The sequence below is a fragment of the Quercus suber genome, unplaced genomic scaffold, assembly GCF_002906115.3.
Source record: "Quercus suber isolate HL8 unplaced genomic scaffold, Cork oak 2.0 scaffold_171, whole genome shotgun sequence".
Lineage (NCBI taxonomy): Eukaryota > Viridiplantae > Streptophyta > Magnoliopsida > Fagales > Fagaceae > Quercus > Quercus suber.
In genome coordinates this window covers 1,240,589-1,265,716 of record NW_027069631.1, presented here as the reverse complement: position 1 = coordinate 1,265,716, position 25,128 = coordinate 1,240,589, and the positions used below count along the sequence as shown (strand labels likewise).

At 32.4% G+C, this 25,128-nt stretch overlaps 1 protein-coding gene, 1 non-coding gene and 1 pseudogene across 2 annotated transcripts; all 3 read left to right on the top strand.

The window, feature by feature from the left end:
- The first annotated feature begins 806 nt into the window (after positions 1-806).
- On the top strand, positions 807-3,180 carry LOC136061187 (chitinase-like protein 1; annotated as a pseudogene).
- Positions 3,181-6,790: 3,610 nt separating this feature from the next.
- LOC112006442 (uncharacterized) lies at positions 6,791-8,479 on the top strand. Its single transcript, XR_010630680.1, has 2 exons — positions 6,791-7,413; positions 7,795-8,479. It is a non-coding gene; the product is annotated as an uncharacterized LOC112006442 (transcript).
- Positions 8,480-21,882: 13,403 nt separating this feature from the next.
- On the top strand, positions 21,883-24,625 carry LOC112006465 (chitinase-like protein 1). The gene is made up of 3 exons (XM_024038740.2): positions 21,883-22,425; positions 23,328-23,487; positions 24,044-24,625. Exons 1-3 carry the CDS (start codon positions 21,999-22,001, stop codon positions 24,450-24,452), a joined length of 996 nt encoding a protein of 331 aa, XP_023894508.1. The 5' UTR covers positions 21,883-21,998; the 3' UTR covers positions 24,453-24,625.
- The last annotated feature ends 503 nt before the right edge of the window (positions 24,626-25,128 follow it).

Genomic DNA, 25,128 nt, shown 5'->3' with positions numbered 1-25,128 from the left:
TACTGACCGCCATCCCTAGGATCCTTTTTCCCTTTATCTTGGCTCTTGAATTGTGAGGAACTGGATTGCCTACGGTCCTTGTCGAAACCCTTCCCATCGGCATTCTTCATGAATTTCTTGAATTGCCTTGTAATGTAGGACTTCATTTTAGAATCTTAATCGTCTGAAGACTCATTAGTATCACTGCTTTTGGCCTTCAATGCCATGCTCTTGCTCTTGCTCGATTTCTTGATCCTTGTCAAACCTAACTCATAGGTCTGCAGATTGCTAACCAACTCTGTCAAAGGAATTTTGTCAATATCATTTGATTCCTCAATCACAATGATCTTGGCATGGAATCTTTCGGGCAGAGATCTGAGCACCTTTCTCACAATCTTAGGTTCAGGAATGGTTTCCCTAAGATTAAATGCTGAGTTTACTATGTCCTTGAGCTTGGCATAGAACTCATCAAATGACTCATCCTCTTCCATCTTGATCTCTTCAAAGCTGGTAGTGAGCCTCTGAAGCTTTAAATCCTTAACAACCTTGGTTCCTTCATAGGTTGTCTGGAGGATGGTCCATGCTTCCTTTGCAGTTTTAGTGGAGGATATCTTCTTGAACTCCTCATTCATGACTACACCGAATAGAGCATTTAATGCCCTGCTGTTGAAGTTTGCCGCCTTGATCTTAGCATTATCCTAGTCAGCCGACGCTTCTGTAGGCTTAGTCCGGCCTATCTCCACAGCTTGCCACACTTTCTCATCTAAAGACTGCAAGAAAGTACTTATGCGTACTTTCCAGTATGCATAGTTAGTGTCATCAAATAAATGAGGTATAATAAGAGATTGTCCTCTATCCATGACAAATAGGGGTCAATGCATCACATGACAAAGATTAACCCTAATCAGAGTGTGCCAGCTCTGATATCACTTGATAGGCTAAGAATGTATTGACCCCTTGTGATAAATTAATTGATTAATTAGCCAAGTTTATTAATTAATCAAATTAACATGTAATATGCGTAGTAGCACAAACAAATCACCAATTAAACTAAGTATGCAGCGGAAAACAAATTAACATGGTGATTTGTTTACAAATAGGAAAAACCTACACGGTAAAAACTCCACCGGATGATTTTAAGGTCACCACTCCCGAGAATCCACTATTATCAAAACAAATGGTTACAAGTAATGAAATCCCAGTACCTTATACCAACTTACAATTGAACCTTTACCCCAATGCCCAATTGGACTTGTTCTGTAGTGACAATCTCTCATTTTCAATGCACGACTACCAGTATGTGACTAACCAATTGCGCGGATCTTACTACGGGACTTGATCACCAACTTGAGAAAGATGTTGGCTACAAAGTTCTTCAGTTCATCCAGATGATGACGATCATGAAGTTGCTTGGTCACAAAACCCTACGGTGTACAAACACAACAACTTCTTGAAGAGAAAGAAGAACTAGGGCAAACTCGGTTTCCGGTTACACTTTTTTTCACACTTATGGAATTGTGCTCTTGTGCAACTTTGCATCACCTTTTTTAGCCCTTAAAATAATCCATATATATGTTTAGGGTTATGAGAAAAGAAAGCTCAAACATACGCTCACGGATTGGATGAAAAACAATCTTGAAAAACTAAGTTTCATAATCCTCGATAGATAGCCATCTATCGAGCTAGATGTCGAGCCACGGGTTTCAGCAGCTTTTAAATCTCGATAGATGCTAGCTGTCAAGTCTTAAAATCTTGCACTTTCTCACTTGATTCTTGGATAAACTTGCATGACTTTAACACTTGAACTTGAAACCTCATTTCTTGAAACATTAAATACATCCTAGATCTACCCAATTACAAGTAAAATGCATTTTGTCAAAGGATTAGCCAATTACATAAAATGTTGACATATGTTCCTAACATGAACCACATATGTCCTAACAATAATTAAAATCCTAATCTAGTTTTTGAGTCCTGCATTTTTGGAGCTAATGAATGAAGCATTGGGTTCTAATTACTTCTAAGTAAATCTACTAGTTAAATATATTTTTTATATTCTTATAAAAACAGATTGGGTTGGAAATTGGAAGTAAATGAATATGGAGCATTACATATCAGTGAACTGGTTGTGCGTAATTAAATTTGTATGTAGCTTTGGTGACAATAATTCTTTGCTCACTCAATCTCTATATAAAGTATAAGTTGAAGATATTTCTCAGGTAGATATAAAGTGGCGACAAAGGAACCATTAACCTGGGGTTTATGTGATAACAAAGAAAGGGATTCTAACTCGCACTATTGTGATAAGAACTTTAAAAGAACTTTTCCATGCGCTCCTGGAGCTGCATATTATGGTCGGGGTACTCTGCCTATATATAATTGGTATCTACCTTTTTAATCATACTTTATAACAAAGCATGATAATTCATTTTTTATATCTATTCAGTTGAATTTTTTTTCTTATATTGTTCAATTTTATCTAAAGTTAAAATTTCTATGAAGTTTTATGATTATCCTAAAAATCTCATTAAGATGAGGTTCATTTTCTAGCATAATTCAAATATTATTACTTTAGTCATGCACTCTACAAACGAAATCTAGGTAACTAATTTGTTGGGATAAGCATGTGCAACCAACCTTTGGTAAAATTAATGCAGACATTTTGTTAGATAAAAGACAGGCATTTTAATCTACAATCTAAGACTTTGTGTTTTGTTTCCTAACATTGATGAATATATTATATTAATTCATAGTTGAATGTCACCATTCAAACAGTATTAATTCTGATGCCTTCAATCTGAACTATAATTATGGAGAAGCTGGTAAGGCCTTAAATATGGATTTGTTGAACCATATATAGAACAAAATGCTACCTTGGCCTTCCAGATTGCAATTTGGAGGTGGATGACACTAATTAAAGAGCATCAACCTTTAACACACGATGTCTTTATCGGCCATTGAAAACCTACCAAGAATGACACTTTGACAAAGCGAGTTTCTGATTTTGGTGCTACCATGAATGTACTTTACGGAGATCGGGTTTGCGGTCAAGGTGATAATGAGTTCATGAACAATATCATCTCCCATTACCTATATTACCTTGATCTTATGGGTGTTGACCGAGATGAAGTAGGGCCATATGAAGTGCTCAGTTGTGCTAAGCAGGTTGCTTTCAATCAATCCACTTACTCATCTCCTTGATTTTTTATTTATTTTGGCTGGTGGATAGCCCGTCCTTTCTTAAACTAATCGTTTGGGTTAAACTGCATATTTGGTACTCCTCAACCTTTGTCCTTTGTTACAAAATAGTACGTATCTTTTAAAATTTTCCATTTAGTCCCTAGACTAGAAAAAACATTTTAAAAATATCTTAATAGTTATCTAGTGAATGAAAAATAAAAATATGTGAAATGGAATACATACACATTATAAGTTCTACATCATTGGAATGACCTCGATTTTATGAATTATGTTTGCTACCCTAGCATTTTTCACCCATCAAATAATATTAATGAAGATATTTTTGAAACATTTTAAAGTTTAAATATGATTTTGAAATAAAGGTCAAAGGATGATTACCAAATATGCAATTTAATCAAAATCTATAACATAACCAAAACGGAAAGGTTCAAACTTTAAGGGGAGTAAGAGTTTGTATAAACTATTTGCATGTCTCCTTGTGAAGCTAAACTTGCTTGAACAATAATAGTTTGTATTTATTGATTTGTGACTATCTTTTGCTAGTGTTGTGTAACTCTTGAGATATATTTTTGCTTTCAATTTCTGGTTATTGTGTAATTATTAAAGTGGATCGTATATGGACCATTTTATGTTTATGTAATACTCATTTTAGCTGTGAATTCTTGGAATGTATCCACTTTTGCGCTTACTTTGTCTATATTAGTACGAATGAAACGAAGATATTGTTATTGTAAGTTTAGAATGCAGTATTCATAATCACGTGTCTATAACTTTATTTCTTTTCAAGTAAAGGAAAAACACTTAACGATAAAATCAAATAAGATCAGTAAAAAAGAAGCTAGAAAAGCGAAAGATTCTGAAGACTTTCTGACCGAAGGACCCCCCAAGTCTCCATAATTTTGATGACTTGCACTTCACTATCTTTCCTTTTCTAAATTAAAATATTGTTACATCTGTTTACTTTTTTAATCAATTTTTGCTATTTTTTTTTTATTACAACACTTAACGATAATTAAGGCTACAGATTTGTTTTATCAACTGAAATATCATCAATAAAATCATAATTACACGATGTATATAATTGATTATTTGGGAGAAAAAAAAAAAACACTTTTAATTTGCAACATCCAAACGAAGCAATAAGCTTTAATTGGTAAAGTTGCAAATGAATGTTAAAACTCTTTTCTGGAGTTTAGTTGATTAATCTGTTAAGAATTCTTATTGAAGGGTATAATTTGAGCTTTGTTAAACGTCTATTTGAATAACTAATGAAAAAGTTAAAAATTTTACTGATTAACTAATGAAAAAGTTAAAAATTATATATTGTTTAGGCTCAGCTGGGATGAGATTTGTGATTAAAGTCTTAATTTACTTTTTAAAACGTAATTTTTTTGAGCAAATGAATGAAGTATAGGGTTGTAAGTGAATCTACATGCAAAGAGCGATTTAAGTAGATCCTTTTTTTAAAAACAGATTGAATTGTAAGTTGGAACTAATGAATTTGATGCACTATATGTTCATGAATTGGTATTGTGTAATTAAAGTTGTGATTTTTTGTTTGTTGTATTTAAGTCAAGAGCTTTGTAAATCAATAACATAGCTTGCTGTTTTTTATTAAGAAAATCATAGTTCAAATACCATTTCCTCAACTATCTAATTCTTATATATATATATATATATATATTTATTTATTTATTGGTGTCTGCAAAGTTGTAAAAAAGGACAAAGTTTTGCTAAAACTCTTATTAAAAAAATTAACATGATTATATATTTTGAAAATGTAATTGTTGAATTGCATATTCTTTATATTTTTAACACATACGACAAATTTCATATCGATCAGATATGAGGGGTGTGACGTGAAAGCTCAAATTGGTCTTCTTTGTTGTGTCCGAAAGCATCAATCCAATGTGAGTGATATACACTAGCAGACATAGACCATCAATCCCCAAGTCTTCTATTAGCAAAAGGGAAATTGATCTTTTTCTTTTTGTCTGTCACTTTTCTTTTTACGTTTTTTTTACTAAATAATTTTTGAATAAATTATAATTTCAATCTATAGTTTAAAGATTGTTCCCAAATAAATACTACAATTTTAAAAGTTTCAAATTAAATCTGATAGTTTAACAACACTTAAGTTTAAACCATAAACTCATTACACATTATATATACACTTAATGGAAAAGGCTTAAACAAAATGACGCCACCTGGATTGGATTGAAATAATGTTCACAAGTGTTAGGCATATGCCATTAGAATTTAGGATTGGATGGAGATAATGCCCATCTTTCAAGAAGAATTAAAAGATGCCCTCTGGGTCCTAATTATAAGACAGTATGCGAAATATCTTAGTTGTTTCTATGGTAGGAAGGTCAAAGAAGGAAGGCTTCAGCTATGTTAAAAAGCGCATTTGGTCAAAGTTGTAAGAGTGGAAGGAATCCCTCGTTTAAAATGAGTTGTGTCAAACTCCTTGTGAGTCTATGCAAGGAAATAGAACCGCTGATGCAAACCTTTCTATGTTTGTATGATAAGCATTTTAGTTTTGAAATCTTGGGAGGTATTCCATTTTTTGCGCTTGGTTAGGTACAAAAGAAAATGTGAATTTATTTTGTCTAATTTTGACATAAATGAAAGAAATATATTCTCATTCGAAATTCTCAGATGCATCATGCAAGGACCAGCTTCAAACAATTTGAGTTCTAACATGACTTTAAGTAAGAATTTTTTTAAATATTTTTTATATATCAAATAATTAAAGATATTTTCTTCTCTTCTATGTGATTTGTGTGTACTTTTCTTTGGGATTTTTTTTTTCCATTCTTATTATTTGTTGTGTAGATCTTTTTAAGGTTCATAATATTTTCACAATCAAACTTAATATCTAAGCTTCCACTTTTGCATATATAAAAAAGAAGAAGAAGATATCATTATACGGATTTTGGAAATAAATTTGTATTGCAAGATTGTAGAGTGCAACTACTCAAATTACAAACTTGGTTCAAATTTTGAAGGTCCAAATAAGTTTAGAAATACCAATAAAAATTCCAAAAATTTAGAGCTCGGTTGGTACATGTGTTTAAATACATGTTTTCAAATTTTTTTTTTTTTAATATATATAAGTGAAAAAGTATATAAAAATACTTATAATACTGTTTAAAAACTGAAAACATATAATTAAAATGATGTATCAAACAAGAATGCAAAATTCACGTGTTTCTTCCTTCTATTCTTTTCAAGTAAACAAGAATTTACAAAAGCAAAACATTCTGCAGTGACGGGACCCACTATGCCTCTCTAGTCCAAAAAGGAAGTTTGGATATGATTTATTAAGCATATTTATTTAAATTCCATGCATGTCAACCCCAATAAAAATTTTTACACAGTCCTCTACATTGTCTACAATCTAGCTACATTATCCAATCATCAATATTTATATATTAATTTATGACTGAAATCCATGAGTGGATATATGTATCCATGGTGGATATAGTATATTTAAATTTACTTTTAAATAAAAAGATTTTGTTTATTATTCAAAAGGTTACTAACTTACTAATATCTTTATTGATCAGATAAAAGTACCCAAAAATAAATAAATAAATAAATTTTTTATTGACTTGCAGTTGACTATCTTTTGTCTCAGCAGCCATCACAGTATCCTCTAAGTTTATAGGCAGCAACTTCTTCTGACAACCTCCTTAATTAGTGAAATTACAGACTTTCTCCACTCTTCACCAAGCTTGTTAATTAATATTAATATGGCAAAATTAATGGAGTATATATGGTCTGTATCCTTGACAATATTATTGGCATTTACATTAGTGCTTCTTGTGAATTGTGATTACGAGTACTCTTCGTTGAATAAAGGTTTGCCTCTAAAGTCTTGTTATCAATGCAACACGCTTAAACCGCCTCCGGGTGCAACTGGAGCTTCTTTGGCATGCAACTGCAATAAAGGCAGTACGACTCCATATAATCGGGGCCGCCCAGCATGCTGCAAAGGTGCCGTTCGGTACTACTTCAAGATGGACCAGTTTGAGAACATCTTCTCGAACCGTAACTCCCTTGAGGTTGAGACCCATGCAAACAAGGGATTTTTGGACTACCAGTCTTTTATCACTGCGTCTGCTCTCTACCAGCCCTATGGCTTTGGTACTACCTACATGAATTGGACGTTCTTTGGGACCAAGGAAGTTGCAGCTTTTCTCGCCCATGTTGCCACCAAAATCTCCTGTGAGTATTTCAGACTTTTCTGTTTTGTGAACTTCAAGTTGGGTTTTTATCTTATTGGCATGGTTTTAAAAATTGAAACAGTAAAAAAAAATGGTTTTTTTTTTTTTTTTTTTTAGAACCAAATTAGAATCTGATTTTTAAANATATCTTTGCGTTTGAATTATTTTATCATCTTATGTTGATTAATTTTATCCAAAGTTGAAACTTCGTCCAAAGTTTTATGTTTATCTATTAAGAAAATCATCATGCAAAATGAGATTATTTTCTAGCATAAATCAAATATGAGTATCTAAGTGGTACACTCTTCAAACAAATTTAGTGTAGATCAATTCATATTGCATGCTTCTATTCAAAAATTTTTTTTACTCATGCTTTCAACAGGAACTACAATTATGGAGAAGCAGGTAAAGATTTGAAGGTGGATTTGTTAAACCATCCAGAATACATTGAGCAAAATGCTACCTTGGCCTTCCAAGTTGCGATTTGGAGGTGGATGATGCCAATTAAAAAGCATCAACCTTCAGCACATGATGTCTTTCTTGGCACCTGGAAACCCACCAAAAATGACACTCTAGCCATGCGAGTTTCTGGATTTGGTACTACCATGAACGTGCTCTATGGAGATCTTGTTTGTGGTCATGGTGATAATGAGTCCATGAACAACATTATCTCCCATTACCTATATTACCTTGATCTTATGGGTGTTGGCAGAGAAGAAGCTGGGCCTCAAGAAGTGCTTAGTTGTGCTAAGCAAGTTGCTTTCAATCCATCTTTCTCCTCACCTCCTTGAGCTTTGTTTGGTTTTGATGGATAGTTTGCCCTTTGTTGAACTAATCATTTTTTAAGGAGGTGCATTTATAAGGTTCTCTGAACCTATCATGTAACAAAAAGGAAATGATCAAACATTAAGGGAGAGTAATTGTACGTATAAATTATGTGTGTTTGTGTCTGCATGTGATGCTATACTTGCTTGAAGGTCAAGAGTTTGTATTTAGTGATTTGTAACAGCCTTTTGCTAGTGTTGTGCGGCTATTAAGATGTAATTTTTGTTTTCAAGTTCTTAATATTTTGTAACTATTTAGCGTGAATTGTATATGAAAGTTTCTAGGCCTGTATACCCTGCATTTTAATTGTGAAATCTTGGAATATCCCATTTTTGCGCTTCCATTTTTTTTTTAACAAGCATTACGTACAAAAAAAATGTGCATTTATTCTGGACTAAGATTAACAGAAATGAAAGAAATATGTTGTTAATTGAAACTTCTCAGATGCCAAGATCAACTTGATACAATTTGAGATATAATTTTTTTTTTTGAGAAGAAAGTTGGTCTAAGAAATTAATTTTTGAATATTAAAAATGATAAAATCATATTTAAAATTGACCATGTCGCAAAAGAAATTAACTGGATTAGCTATAATAACAATTGAAAAATAAATGTTAGTAGAATTTTAATAATAGCTCTACCTATTGTGGCATTTTCTTAAAACGCTGTAGTAGAGTATCTATAGCTGAGATTTAAAAAGTGCCGGCTTTAAACTGTCTTAACAGGTTAACTTCTTCTGGAAGTTTCTAAAAGACTTGTATTAGGTCTCCCTATAGTCGCAGTTTTCAAAGCAGGTGAAAAAAAGAAAGAAAAAAAAAACAGTTTTTTGTAGTGCAAACACATACTCAACATTTTTGCATCTTGAAAAGTTAGAACAAATATATTTTTAAATAAAAAAAATCAAATTATAAATATTATGCAACTAATATTTAAATATAACCAAAAAAAAAAAAAATAGCCACCTTAAATATTCACTTTAGACCCCACAATGAGTTGAGCCAAACTTGACTAAAAGAGATGCAATTATTTTGGTCCAGCTAAACATAAAAGAAGGGAAGTTGTTATTGGATTTCCTTACACACTCAGCGTGTACGGTGTATTCATTGTTGGACTTGGAATTGTGTGTAAAAAGATAGAGAAAACAAGAAGGATGTTTATGATTGACTTCACTTTCATTATACATCAATATAACTTAATATATAAAAAAAAACTTCCGTATATTAAAATGAAATTATGAAAATGTTTTGTGCCTTTGGTTTTATATCTCTTACAATATTCAAATCTATCTCTCTCTTGGTAACGGTTGAATTATAAATAAATAAATAAATATTATGGAAACAAATAGTAAACAAATATTATGTCCATAAATATTTACTTGCATGGCCGGTCAATTAAGCGTGTCACATACGTGTGTAAAGGGCAATCACCAAGCCGTCAATTGTACAGGAAGCTTAATTATTCTCCTTACATTAAAGAAGTCAAATTTTTTTTTTTTGAGAAGATTAAAGAAGTCAAATTGGTCCCTCTATGTGTGCCACAGCATCAATCCAATGTGAACGAAATAATGTGGCTGACAGTTTTTTTAAAAAAATTGTCTTTATCTTTATCTTTCTCAATTTTCTTTTTAACCTTTTTTTAGTAATTAATTTTCGAAGAAATTTTAATTTTAATCTATGGTTGAGAGATTGTTTCAAATTCAGTCTATACTTTTAGAAGTTCCATGGTAAATAATTTAATTGTTAAGAATTTTGTAATTCAATTAATAATTCTTTATAATCTGTATATCTATCTATATATAATAATAATAATAATAACAGATAAAGCTGAGAGAAACTTAAATTAAAATTTTGAATTAGAGTTTTAATTTTGCGCCATGTGTCTTATCTAATCTAAGTTTTTAAATTTTTTTGCTAAGTGAGTTAATTTAATGTCAAATTTGGATTTCAATTAGAGTTTAATTTTAAGACCTGTGTGCCATCTAATCTAAATTTTTTAATTTTTGTATCAAATGAGTTAATTTAGTGTAAAAAAAATGAATTCAATATAAGTAAACCATAAAAAATAATAATAATAATAATAATAATTTTTGAATGATTTTATATTTATGAGTTTTTTTTTTCTGTAAAACTAAAAATAATTCAAGTTTTTGAAATAGTTTTTGAAATCGTAAGATTTAATTTTGTTTTATATTAATAATTCGATGATTATAACAAGAGAGGAGAGGTTTAAACGGTAAACATTTATATAGAAACTAGCTTGTAACTCCTTGCATATGCATGAAAATACTTAAAGATACACATTAAGATGTATAGTATAATATCTTACATATATAATTTAAATATTATTGATAGTCATTCTTACTCTTTAAAAAGTCTTGTAAGAATATTATTAGGTAGAAAATGTAAATTTTTCATTTTTAAAATAATTTTATATTAATTAATTCTAGACTCTTTGATTTTTATACACAATAGCTTACTTGAATGGATATTTATGATATGAAGCCACATTTAATTACAAAATTAAAAATAAATTCTCTCTAAAAATAAATAATTTAGGACACATGATGCAAAATTGGACTTCAATTGCAGAATCTAATTGGATTTTCTCTAAACTTTACCTATTTATATATATATATATATATATATATATATATATGTAGGGTCGGTTTTGTAGCCTAAGCCCAAAGAGATTGGTTATAGGCCCAACGAACCCAGAACAATGAATTTGTAGAGAGTAGGTTGAAGGTTTAGGCGCTGACCTGCGTCTTAGAAGCATGAACATCTTTTTCTTTTATTGAAGAAATACTTGGAATAATTTACAACTAGGGGTGCTCCTCGGCCATGGACCGAGGAGGCTTTTCTCCTCCTTTCCTCAAAAAACCCCCCCAAAGACCTTCCATTTACATTTTGCTGGTCTCCCTTATATATTACTCTCTTTCTTCTTCTGTTGATCGTTCATTGGCCTCTCCTCTGGCTGTCTGTCCCATCAGAGGTCGTATCCGTGCTCAAGTGATTCACCTGATCGATGTAGCCCTGCCGGGGGTTGCATCTTCATTAATGCGGCCAGAAGGGTTAGGTGAACGTATTAAGTGTTGAGGTGACAATTTGCTCTGGGTCTGTCCCCCCCTCCCCTACAGTTATCCTTAGTACGCTGAAGACGAGGGGATTTCGGCGTAGATCCAAAAAGAGTTTGCTCCCCAAATTGGCCTTGGGTAGTCATCCTTCCTCGGATTGGGCCATTTGGGCCTGGCTTGGAGTGGGCCGTGGCTGTACGATTTCCTGACCCCACAATATATATATATAATTTTTGTGCCAAATGAATTTTTTTTAGTTTAAAAAAAAAAAAAAAAAAAAAAAAAAAAAAAAAAAGAAGGCTCATAAATATAAAATCATTCAAACTCTCTCTTCCTCTAATTTTATATATAGTGTTAGACATATGATTATGTTTTTTATAGTTTATTTATGTTGGACTCCTCGTTTTCTACTCTAAATTAAACTCANAATCTTACAATTTCAAAACTATTTCAACTCAAACTATAAACTCATTACTGTTAGGAACTAGTGGTCATAAACTATTCAAACTTAAACCATAAACTCATTAATTTTCAACATAAAGAAAGCACAACAAAGTCTGGGGAAGAAAACAAAGCAATGTTTGTGGTTTGGAAGATATATCTCAGTAAGGGTTTGGGTTTGTAAGAGGAAGATACAGTGGTTATTAGTGGCTGGGTGGTTGGTTTCATAAATACCATTGCGAACCTAACTGGCGAGCAGAGTTGTAAATATTGAGTCTAGTACTGCTTGAAGAAAACCTTGAACGTAGATGTAGTCCTAGGGGTCCCATTAGAAACAAGTGGTATAGGTTTCACACGAGTATTTCCACGAAGATATCATCAACTTCTTCTTGGATCCTTGTAAAAAAGTCATATGCCCATTTTAGAATGCAAAATTCACGTGTTTTTAACTAATTATATAATTTTTTTTTTTTTGAGAATCAACTTATATAATTTTCAAGTAAAAAAGAATCTACAAAAGTTAAACATTCTGAAGTCATGAGGACTCAAGGTCCAAAAGGAAGTCAAGTCAGTTTATAAATTAAGCATTTCTATTTATACATTAAGCATATCTATACTATAAATTTCATGTCACCCCAAATAATCGTTTTTACTCTATCTTCTAAATTGCCATTATCTAATTATCAATATTTATATATTAGGCGGAAATACTATTTTCGTCCCTACATTTTCACCCGATTCTCACTTTGATTCTTATCTTTTTTTTTTTCACCGCTTTTAGTCCCTATTCTAGAAAACGCATCTCGTTTTAGTCCTTTCCGTCAGTGCCCTAACGACCCCATTCTACGTGGCAGACGGAACTATTAAAATAATAATAAAAAATTTTATTTTGGCATTAAAAAATGCCACGTCAGCATTTAAATTAAAAAAAATTAATTTATTAATTTTAACTAAATAAAAAAAAAATAAAAACAGAATTAAAAACCAAAAATTGTATGAATTGAGATCTAAATATGTCTTAAACAAGAACGATAAGAACACAAACCCAGATACAAGAACACAAACACATAAATTAAAATCCAAGAACACAAACACATAAATTAAAATCCAAAAATCGAAGAACACAAACACATAAAACCGAAGAACACAAACACAAACACATAAATTAAAATCCAAGAACACAAACACATAAATTAAAATCTAAACACAGAAACACCCAAACACACAAACCCTCATTCCTATGATTCGAATCCCAGAAGCTCCCATCTTCATCACCGTCCGATCGTCCACCTCCACCGCCGCCACAAATCTTACGGCCGCCAGACCCGAACCCACCCGCCACCAACAAGCTCAGCATCCCACTCCCACTCTTCGTCCCAACCTCGCACCTGTCCCCCAATAACGACGTCGTTTTACTACCAGACCCCACCATCTTATTTCCGTCAGTGCCTTAACGGCCCCATTCTACGTGGCAGACGGAACTATTAAAATAATAATAAAAAATTTTATTTTGGCATTAAAAAATGCCACATCAGCATTTAAATTAAAAAAATTAATTTATTAATTTTAACTAAATAAAATAAAAATAAAAAACAGAATTAAAAACCAAAAATTGTATGAATTGAGATCTAAATATGTCTTAAACAAGAACGATAAGAACACAAACCCAGATACAAGAACACAAACACATAAATTAAAATCCAAAAATCGAAGAACACAAACACATAAAACCGAAGAACACAAACACAAACACATAAATTAAAATCCAAGAACACAAACACATAAATTAAAATCTAAACACAGAAACACCTAAACCCTCATTCCTATGATTAGAATCCCAGAAGCTCCCATCTTCATCACTGTCCAATCGTCCACCTCCACCGCCGCCACAAATCTTACGGCTGCCAGACCCGAACCCACCCGCCACCAACAAGCTTAGCATCCCACTCCCACTCTTCGTCCCAACCTCGCACCTGTCCCCCAATAACGACGTCGTTTTACTACCAGACCCCACCATCTTCATCGCTTCCTCCACCTCCTCCTCTACCGAGATTTCGCTCAGAGTTCCCGAAAACGGTCTCTTCTTCAGAACCGAGAGCTCGTGGAGGTCGGTTTCGGAGAGCGCACGTGTCATTGGCTTAGTGGTTGGATTGCTGATCACTGAAGGAGAAGATCCGACTATTAAGGAAAGTGAGCATCGTCATTGAACAATCCATAAATACAACACAACAAATCCAAATCGGCACGGCGACGGTGAGTTCTCTTTCTCTCCCTTTTTCGTGGGTTTCATAGGTTAATTTTTGTTGGGTTGTGGTTCCAATTTGGGTCAGGGTGGCGGTGGTTGGTGGTTCCGATCTGGGTTTGGTTTGTGGCAGATTTGTGGTTTGGTTCTTCATTTGTGGTTTGGTTTGTGATTTATTGGTGGGTTTGGTCACTGTAATTGTCCCTGGGTTCGTGGCTTGCTTTAGACGTGTTGGTTGATGGGTTTTTCTGAGTTTGAGATTTTTTTGTTTGGATTGGTTGTGTTGTATTTTTTGATTGATTTGATACTTTTGAAATTTTTAATTTTTGGATTTTAATTTTTGGGTCTGTGTTCTTAGATCTGGGTTTGTGTTCTTGTTGTTCTTGTTTAAGACATATTTAGATCTCAATTCATGTAATTTTTTATTTTTAATTCTGTTTTTAATTTTTTTATTTAGTTAAAATTAATAAATTAATTTTTTTTTAATTTAAATGCTAACATGGCATTTTATAATGCCAAAATAAAATTTTTTATTATTATTTTAATAGTTCCGTTTGCCACGTAGGATAGGGCCCTTAGGGTATTGATGGAAAGGACTAAAATGATATGCGTTTTCTAGAATAATGACTAAAAGCGGTGAAAAAAAAATATAGGGATCAAAGTGAGAATCGGGTGAAAATTTAGGGACGAAAATATTATTTCCGCCTATATATTAATTGTAAGGTCAGTTTTTGTAGCCCAAGCCCAAAGGATATGGGTTAAAGGCCCAACGAACTCAGAATAATGAATTTGTAGAGAGTGGGCGAAAGAGCTGGGCTGATTATGAAGCACAGAACAGTTGGCTAGGTTACTTGCAGTGAGGATAACATGAAATAATGCTCAAACAACTCCATGAATGAATGTCCGAAGAGGTGTTTTATTGAGTGAACAGTGATTACAACATTCAGAACTACAATCAAGCTTTTCTCTCCCTTTTTCTCTCTCTTGTTTTCGTCCCCCATTATCAGGGACCCTTCTTCTTTATATAGCATCCCTTCCTATCATCTCCATCGTCCACCTGTTCTCCATCCGCGCATCTACTCAAGTGCATGTCACGTCATGTGTCTACTTTAGTTCTTTGTGAGTGGCGGTAGCTGAGGTTGCACTGTTCAGGGGTCTTCTCCACATAAATGCGGCTAGAAAAGCTGTTGCAGTGTCCTTTAGATATTTTCCGAGTTCTGATCGTCTCCAGATCCACCCAGAACTTATCAACATCATTAAGAGTGTTAGGAAGATTATTCGGACCTTCCACACGTTTGTTTGATCAAGGTTATTCGTGGCTGATTTAAGTGTAAATTTAAAGTAGATACCAATAGATAGGTAGAGCACCACGACAAAGTATGCAACTCCAGGAGCACATGGATAAGTTTTTTTGTAATGCTCATCACAATAATTTGAATTGGAATTCATTTCCTTGTTATAGCATGAACCCCATGCTAATTGACCCATGGTAGCCAATTTATTTCCACCCGAAAAACAACAACAAAAAAGCATCCACTTTTACTTTGCATGGATATGTGGTGCTCCAAATTAGTTTAGTTCCAACTTAAATTGTTCTTTGGAGAAAATGAATTTAGTTAAATCACTATATGATTAGACTCACTTACAAGCCAACACTTTTCATTCATTTGGTGAAAATACAATATAAATCTTTTAGGTTAAATTACGAAGCTAATCCTCCAATTATTGAATAAAGTTCAATTTGATCCTTATACTATTAATTCTATCAATTTAGTCACTCAACTTTAAAATTAAGTCAACTTCATACTTTGGTCTAATGTATGTTTAAATATTAACATAATTAAGAGTTGAAATTGATTTTTTTTGTAAAAAAAATTACATTTTCTATAATAATCTTCTAATATGTGTTCTATTATCCTCATTAAATTTTAAACGAAGAGAATATTCAAGGATGAAGTAAATTCGATTTTGAATTTTTTGTAATAGATTTTGAAAGTTGAGAAATTAAATTGGCGCAATTAATTTTTGAAAAAATAAATTAATACAATTGAGGGACCAAATTGAATTTTACCCTATAGTTGAAAAACCAAATTATTGATTAAACATTTTTTTATAAGATTTGTTTTCAGTTAAACCATTTTAATCAAATAAAGTCATACAAAGCACAAATTATAAACTATAACATCAATACATAAGAGATTAAATAACTAAATGATATAAAATAATTAAAACATTAAAATCCATTTCCAACTTCATCAAATTAAAACTTTCTTTTTGATATATATATATATATATAAAAAGAGGATTTAGAAAGTTAGTTATGCCTTTAAAAAATGTCAAANGTGCTCTACCTATCTATTGGTATCTACTTTAAAATTTACACTTAAATTGATCATACATCATGTATATCTTTGCATCTGAATTATTTTATCATCTTATGTTTATTAATTTTATCCAAAGTTGAAATTTCGTTCAAAGATTTATGCTTATCTATTAAGAAATACTCCAAAATGAGATTATTTTCTAGCATAATTCAAATATGAGTATCTAAGTGATGCATTCTTCAAACGAATTTAGTGTAGATCAATTCATATTGCATGCGTCAATTGAAATTTTTTTTTTGTTTACTTATGCTTTCAACAGGAACTATAATTATGGAAAAGCAGGTAAAGATTTGAACGTGGATTTGTTAAACCATCCAGAATATATTGAGCAAAATGCTACCTTGGCCTTCCAAGTTGCGATTTGGAGGTGGATGATGCCAATTAAGAAACATCAGCCTTCAGCACATGATGTCTTTCTTGGCACCTGGACACCCACCAATAATGACACTCTAGCCCAGCGAGTTTTTGGATTTGGTACTACCATGAATGTGCTTTACGGAGATCTTGTTTGTGGTCATGGTGATAATGAGTCCATGAACAACATTATCTCCCATTACCTATATTACCTTGATCTTATGGGTGTTGGCAGAGAAGAAGTTGGGCCTCAAGAAGTGCTTAGTTGTGCTAAGCAAGTTGCTTTTAATCCATCTTTTTCCTCATCTCCTTGAGCTTTAATTTGTTTGGTTTTGATGGATAGTTTGCCCTTTGTTGAACTAATCATTTTTTTAAGGCGGTGCATTTATAAGGTTCTCTGAACCTATCAAGTAACAGAAAGGAAATGATCAAACATTAAGGGAGAGTAATTGTATGTATAAGCTATGTGTGTCTCCGTGTGATGTTACACTTGCTTGAAGGTCAGAGAGTTTTTATTTAGTGATTTGTAACTGCCTTTTGCTAGTGCTGTGCGGCTATTGAGATATAATTTTTGTTTTCAAATTCTTAATATTTTTAACTATTTATTGTGGATTATATATGAAAGTTTCTAGGCTTGTATAGTATGCATTTTAGTTGTGAAATCTTGGAATATCTCATTTTTGCGCTTCCATTTTTTTTTTTAAACAAACATTACGTACATAAAAAATGTGCATTTATTCTGGACTAAGATTAACAAAAATGAAAGAAATATGCTGTTAATTGAAACTTCTCAGATTCCTAGATCAACTTGATACAATTTGAGATATAATGTTTTATTTGAAATATATTTTTCTCACCTTTTGAAGTGCAAAATTAATAATAAAATTATTTATCCAAATTACGGTAACATCATTTTCAATTGACAATATGATAAACTGATTTAGTCTTTCTTGTTACATAATCAATTGTTGGGCGTATTATATTAATTTTTGTTTTGAAAATTTTCTTCTGTGGAAGCAATTGTAAGTCAGAAAAGTTCTCAGACGCCTCTTCCATGGTGAATTTTTTACTAGATTTGGGTCTAAATCCTGTTCTAAGGTCATACTTTCATTGGAAATAGGAGAGGCCACTTTATGTGGTGTAATTGATCTGAGCTTAGTAAAGCCCATCCTTTTGAATTTTTGGATTGGGCCGCACAATTAGTCCAATCGGATGTTTCATAACAAGGGCATTAGGTCAAGCCAAGATGAAGCAGTAGTTCCATGGTAGAAACTGACTGGACAAACCATTCCTCCAAACTAATTTTTGAAGAATCTCCTTAACCTTGTTATATAACGACTCATAAAACAATTAATGTGTATTATTTAGATTAGTCACATGAATGATATTGTTCAGCTTGTACATACTGCGTAAGAGCTAAAATGCGTAGTTTTTCATTGAGTAAACATGATATGTCTTCTGAGTTCTTTTCCAGCTTGTACATAATGATGTCTAGGGGCCTGCACCCCTTATATCTATTCTTGGTTTCAGATTCCAGGTCATTTTTGTAAATGATTCTGCAAGATTTCATGGGTTTGTTTACTTTAAAAAGAGAAATGTGAAGTTCTGTCCATTTTTAAACACTTTAAAACTTTAGTTGAAACTCAATATTCCACCAAAATTAGAACTCTTAAGAGCCCATTTGGTTGGGGGAGAAATAAGGAGGATAGAAAATAAAGGAAAATAAAGTGAAGAGAACTAATTTTACAGATATTTGATTGGAGAGAAAGGAAGAATGGAAAATTGGTGAAGCTCAATAGTTTTATTCTTTGGCCCACCAATATTCTATCTCTCCAATTTGGGGAGAAAATAGAAGGGAGAGGAATAGTTGCAATCAATGACTGAACTACCCCCTTTTACAGGCTAGAACTTCTGGTTTTTTTTTTTTTTTTTTTTTTNTTTTTTTTTTTTTTTTTTTTTTTTTGGCATGATAGGTGTTGTGGCCGCTTTCCTTTCTTATGCTCTTTTTCTTTTAGTTTAATGGGAAATTTGTTTTTTACTTTTTTTTTCTCTGGGCATGATTTTTCTTCTTTAATAAATTTGGGTGATTGCCACTTTTTTTTTTGTTGTTTGCCACTTTTTTTTTAATTGTGCTCATTTTTTAATAAAGGCATATGAGTAAATTTATACAAACTCATTTTTTCTCATCTCTTCACTTTTTACCTCCAACCAAACCAAAAGAAAGAAAATAAAATCTCTCTATCCTCTCACATTTTCATTACTTCCCTATTTTCTGTCCTTCTACTTTTTCATCTTCCTAAGGTCTATTTGGTTGAAAGGATGGAAAAATAGGAGGATAGAAAATGAAGAAGAGATGAAAAAGTTGGAGGATATAATAGATTTTATCTCCCTCGTTTGTGTTTGGTTGGAAGGGTGGAAAAATGGAGGGGTGGAAATTATTTTGTTTCGTGAAGAAGAAAAATGGAATGATAGAAAATAGATATTGTTTATATGTACTTATATGACCTTATTAAAAAATGATTTCCAATTAAAAAAAATGCGTTAAAAATAAAGGCAATCACCCAAAAAGAAAAATCATGCCCGATACAACAGAAAAAGTTATTGAAAAAAATATATATATATATATATATAATAAAAAGAGAAGAAAGAAAACAAATAAAGGGTCAACGCAAAAGAAAAAAAGCAAATAAGAAAAAAATAAAAATAGAACAAAGAATGGATCAGCGGAGAAAAACAAAAAGGCAAAGAAGAAAAAGTCTAAAAAAGTAACGTTTGGGAGGGGCAATTGTGTCCAAAACACATCTTCAATTTGGGGAGAAAACTTTTTAGTGGACCCGAGAAGAAAACATTAGGCCCTACCACTTTTTTTCTTCTTCCAACCAAAAACCCACTAAAAATGCTCTCTCCACTTTTCTCTCCTCAATTTTCTATCCTCCCTAAAATCTCTCCATACAAACATACCATTGGGATTGATGGCAGAGGAGAATATACAAAATCAGAAATTCAATAATTTGCTCCACTCATGCTATTTTACATCCTTTATCTTATCTTTATGTTCCTCAACAAAGTATAATTTTTGAAGAAAACATAGGCATATTATTGAGACAGGCCTAGATATACTCCATAAGTCCAATTACCTCTCAATTATTGGTCTTTCATCACTCCCCTTTATCTCATAAACATGTTAACCTTATCTCTTTTTGGCTTCAAATCTCCATAGGAACAATTGCACTCATATCCTCCACCTTTCAACGCCCTTAAGACCTTTGGCTGTGCCTGTTATCCTTTGTTCAATCATGCATTATAATAAACATAAATTTCAGCCAAGATCCTTTGAGTTTATCTTTCTAGGCTACCCTACTTTGTCCAAATGTTATTTGCGTCTCGATCCCTCTACCAACAAATTAAAGTTTATGTTACATGTTATGCCTTATTCAATTGGACTGTCCTGTCCTAAATTTTGATCAATTATCCTTAGCCTCTTCTCATTCAATCCATACATATGATTTTGATCACTGGCTACTACTTTCATGACCTAGTACAGCTTCTCATTCATTCCCTTCTCTTGACACTCCAACAACTTAATCTAATTCTCCTGTCTTTTGCAATAGCCAAAAGTCATTAATTTTTGAAATTCTTTGACCAGTTCTTCCATTCCTCGACTATTGTCATCTCAATATTCCCCCTCTACTATTCCTTAATTCCTTCTCTATTCCTCTTGCAACTCGTACTAATTCTCAACCCATGTTTAATCGTTATTAACTTGGCATTCATAAATCCAAAATTTATAAAGCCATCACTGACTATACGTATAAGAAACCTCCCTCTTATTCCATTGCCTGCTAATATCCTCAATGATCAGCTGCAATGGACTCCGAATTCCAGTCTTTATATAAGCAGTAGACTTGGTCACTCGTTCCAATTCCTTTAGATAAGACTATTGTCACTTGTAAATGGGTATATAAGCTCAAATAGCACGATGATGGCTCCATTGCCCATTACAAGGCCAGACTAGTTGCAAGAGATAATTTACAGCAACATGGACTTGATTATGATAAAATATTTAGTCCAGTTGCTAAACCAATAACAATGAGATTGATTCCTACTCTTGCAGTTCAATATGGTTGGTCTTTGAAGCGCATGATGTTAGTAATCCTTTCCTTCACGGGGTCCTGAAGGAAGAAGTCTACATGACACAACCTCAAGGCTATTTACATCCTTATTTTCCTGATCATGTTTATCTTTTGCACAAAGACAATTTATGGACTTAAGCATGCTCCTAGAACCTAGTTTGAAAGGTTCACCTTTCAATTACTACATCTTGGCTTTGTAGCTTCAAGGGTAAATGATAACCTCTTTATCTACAACCATGCTTCCAATCTGCTATACTTGTTCCTGTATGCTGATGATATCAACATTAGAGGAAACCATCCCTCTTTTATAACTCATCTGATTATCCAATTGAGCTCCAAATTTGATCTTAAAGACTTAGGCCCTCTTCATTATTTTCTAGGCCAAATTGATATACTTCCTTCTTGTTTTTTTGTCCATCAGACCAAATATATACCTTAGATCCTTTGAGGATTTTTCCCTTTCGTCATAATTACCATAGAATTTTGCTACACACCAGTAACTTAAAAAATCATTCATGTTTATTTTTGGTAATGTGATACTTAATGGTAACATAATTTATTTAAATAATTATATAAATTGTGCAATTTAATACATGTGAATGATTTTATAAATCTCTATTCAAAAAACTCTCTGAAAATTAATTAGTTAACTTATTCTTTTTTAATAGAAATTTTAAAAAAAGTTTAGAATGCAGAGTTACACACTGTGTGTCACATTTTCAGTTTTTTTTTTTTTTTTGTTTTTCTTTTTTTGGATAAAAAAAAATATATTAAAAAAAAAAAAAAAAAAAAGAAAAAAGAAAAAGAAAAAGAAAAAGAAAAAGGAGTGTGTAACACACTTTATGTAACAACTAACTGCCATCCCCACTAAACTTTATTTCTTTTGAAGGAAAGGAATCAAAAACCTCCTTAGCGCAAAAATAAAATAAGGTAAATTAAAGTGGCAGCTAGAAAAGCGAAAGATTCTGCAGACTTTCTGACCGAAGACCCGCCAAGTCTTCGAAATTCTGATGACTTGCAATTCACTATCTTTTCTTTCCTAAACCTTATATCACCCAAGTCCCCAGTATATAATACAGGGAAGGTACAGACCTCTATTCCAACTCCACCCTTGTTAATTTTTACATTCAAAAAATGGAGTATAAGTGCTGTGCACTCTTGACAACGGCATTGATATTAGTGATACTTGTGAATTGTAACGCCTTACGTTGTGCAAGGCCCGCAAGGGGTTCCTATTCAAGAGGATGCTGTGTCAAGGGGGCCATTACTGAAGGAGAAAAACTATGTGCTTTGTGCAACACACTTAAAGCACCAACTTGCTGTGTCGAGGGGGCCATTACTGACTACTTCCAGATCAACCAGTTTGAGAAGATGTTCTCAAACCGTGACTCCCTTGAGGTTGAGAGCCATGCAAATAAGGCATTCTGGGACTACCAGTCTTTTATCACTGCCTCTGCTTACTTCCAGCCCTATGGCTTTGGTACTACCTACATCAACCGGAAGTTCACGGGAACCAAAGAAGTTGCAGCTTTTCTTGCCCATGTTGCCAGCAAAACCTCCTGTGAGTTCGAAGTTTCGCTTTTGTGAAATTTTAATTTGGAATTTTATGTTGTTGGTTTGGTTGAATATATGTGTTTGACGACTTCTTTTCTGTCTGGCTTTGATTTCATAGGTTCTAAGTGGATTTGAGGGTACAAATTTGGGTTTAAGTAAACTAGATCAATATGAAAAATAATATTATATTTCGGTTGTTTACACTAAGCTCTTTTACAACATGTTGAGTGGGACCCACATGGGTCCCTCCGAACATATTGTTGTCGGTTTGATTTGATTCCTTTTCGAAGGTGAAAAAAAATCTTAAAATATGATTAGACTTGTTTAATTAATAATCAATTTTTACTAATTTTATTTTATCCCAATATAATATTTAGTTAGCAAAAGATAGGATATGTAATAAAGACTATGATTTTTAATCAACTGAAATATCATCAATAGAATCATAATTTTAATTTTAAAATTTCTTTTCTTGAGTTTAGTTGATTAATGTGTTAAGAGAATTGATATTGTAGGGCATAATTTGGGCTTTTCTTAACATGTATTTGATTAAAATGATTTCAACTGAAAACAAATTCTACTCATTAACAAATGAAAATTTTCGCATTTTACATTGTTTAGGGTCTTCTTGGGATGAGATTTATGATTAAAACCTTAATTACTTTTTGAAACTTACATTTTTTGAGCAAATGAATGAAGCTTTGGGTTGTATTTGAATTTACAGAGAGTGATTTACGTAGATCCTTTTCTTTTAAAAATCGACTGGGTTGTAAGTTGGACCTATATAATTTAATCTGGAGCACTATATATCCATGAGTTGTGTGTAATTAAATTTGTATCTGAGCTACAGACAATGATCCTATACTCACTCAATCTCTATGCAAAGTAAAAGTGGATGATATATTTCAGGTGAATATAATGTGACCACTAAGGAACCATCAGCTTCAAGTTTATGCCATTACAAGAAAACGAATTCCAATTCATATTATTGTGATGAGCAGTACAAAAATACTTATCCATGCACTTCTGGAATTGCATACTACAGTCGGGGTGCTCTACCAATCTATTGGTATCTACTTTTTCAATCACTTTGACATATCATACATCCTTTACAAATTTGCATTTGAATTATTTTCTTATATATTATTGTTCAATTTCTGTCCCACTTTTCCTGCTCCACTCTGTACTCCACCAATAAATATTTACCACGTGTTCGCCTAATTAATTAAATATTATCATTATTGACTTATTAATCCTACAATTATTAATTAATAGTATCACGTGGCAAGTATTTATTGGTGGAGTATAGAGTGGAGCAGGAAAAGTGGGACAGAAGATTTGAACTCCTTCAATTTTATCCCAAATTGAAACTTCGATGGAGTTAAATGTATATTTGTTAAAGAAAACATTAAAATGAGATCCTTTTTCTAACATAATTCAAGTAAGAGCACCTAAAGCATTTTCAATCGAAATCTAGGCTACTAATTTTCAGGAAAAACAATTTTCTACTGCACTAAAACGTGTATATGCCTTTTGTTCCCTACCCAGAAGAATTTATTGTAGATTAATTCATAGTTGCATGCTACAATCTAAAAAAAATTTATATTTTCTAATACTTTCAATAGGAACTACAATTACGGAGAAGCCGGTAAAGAACTGGATGTGGATTTGTTGAACCATCCGGAATATATTGAACAAAATGCCACCCTAGCTTTCCAAGTTGCAATTTGGAGATGGATGATGCCAATTAAGGAGCACCAACCTTCAGCACACGAAGTCATTATTGACTATTGGAAACCAAACAAGAATGACACTATGGGCAAGCGAGTTTCAGGTTTTGGTGCTACCATGAATATACTCTACGGAGATCTGGTTTGCGGTCAAGGTGATAATGAGTCCATGAACAACATCATAGCTCAGTACCTATATTACCTTGATCTTATGGGTGTTAACCGAGAAGAAACAGGGCCTAATGAAGTGCTTAGTTGTGCTAAGCAGGTTGTTTTTAATCCGTCTTCTTCCTCATCTCCTTGAGCTTTCTTGAACTAATCCTAATTTAAGGTAATGCATTAATATGGTTCTAAGATCCTATTAAGCAACCGAAGCAAAGGTTTAAATACGAAAGAGAGTAAGAGTTTGTATAAACTGTTTGTTTGTCTCTATGTAATGATAAAGTTGCTTGGACAATAAAGATTTGTATTGATTTCTATCCGTGTTTTGTCAGTATTGTGTAACTTCTGAGTTTTTTTTATTTTTTTATTTATTTATTTTAGTTATGTCCTGTTATTGTGTAACTTCATCACACTATTTGCTTGTCTTATAATAATTAACAATAACAATTATAAATGTAAGGCCTCTCACTAAGAAAAACAATTTGAGGGCCCCTTGGCCAAAACAATGCATTATTTATCTATACAATAATATAAAATTTCAAAAACTTATCCTCTGTTTAAATGTTGTGCACTTAATTTGTTAATATGTTGTACTCATCTGCGACAGTTTAAGAGTGCATGTAAAAAATTTCACTTTTCCAAACACATGTGTTAGGACATATGTGAATCATATTAAAAACATATGTCATTTAGAATTGGTTAATCTTTTGACAAAACGCACTTTACTTGTAATTGGGTAGATTTAGGATTTGTTTAATACTTTAAGGAACAAGAGTTTAAGTCCAAGTGTTAAAATCATGCAAATATGTCCAAGAAAC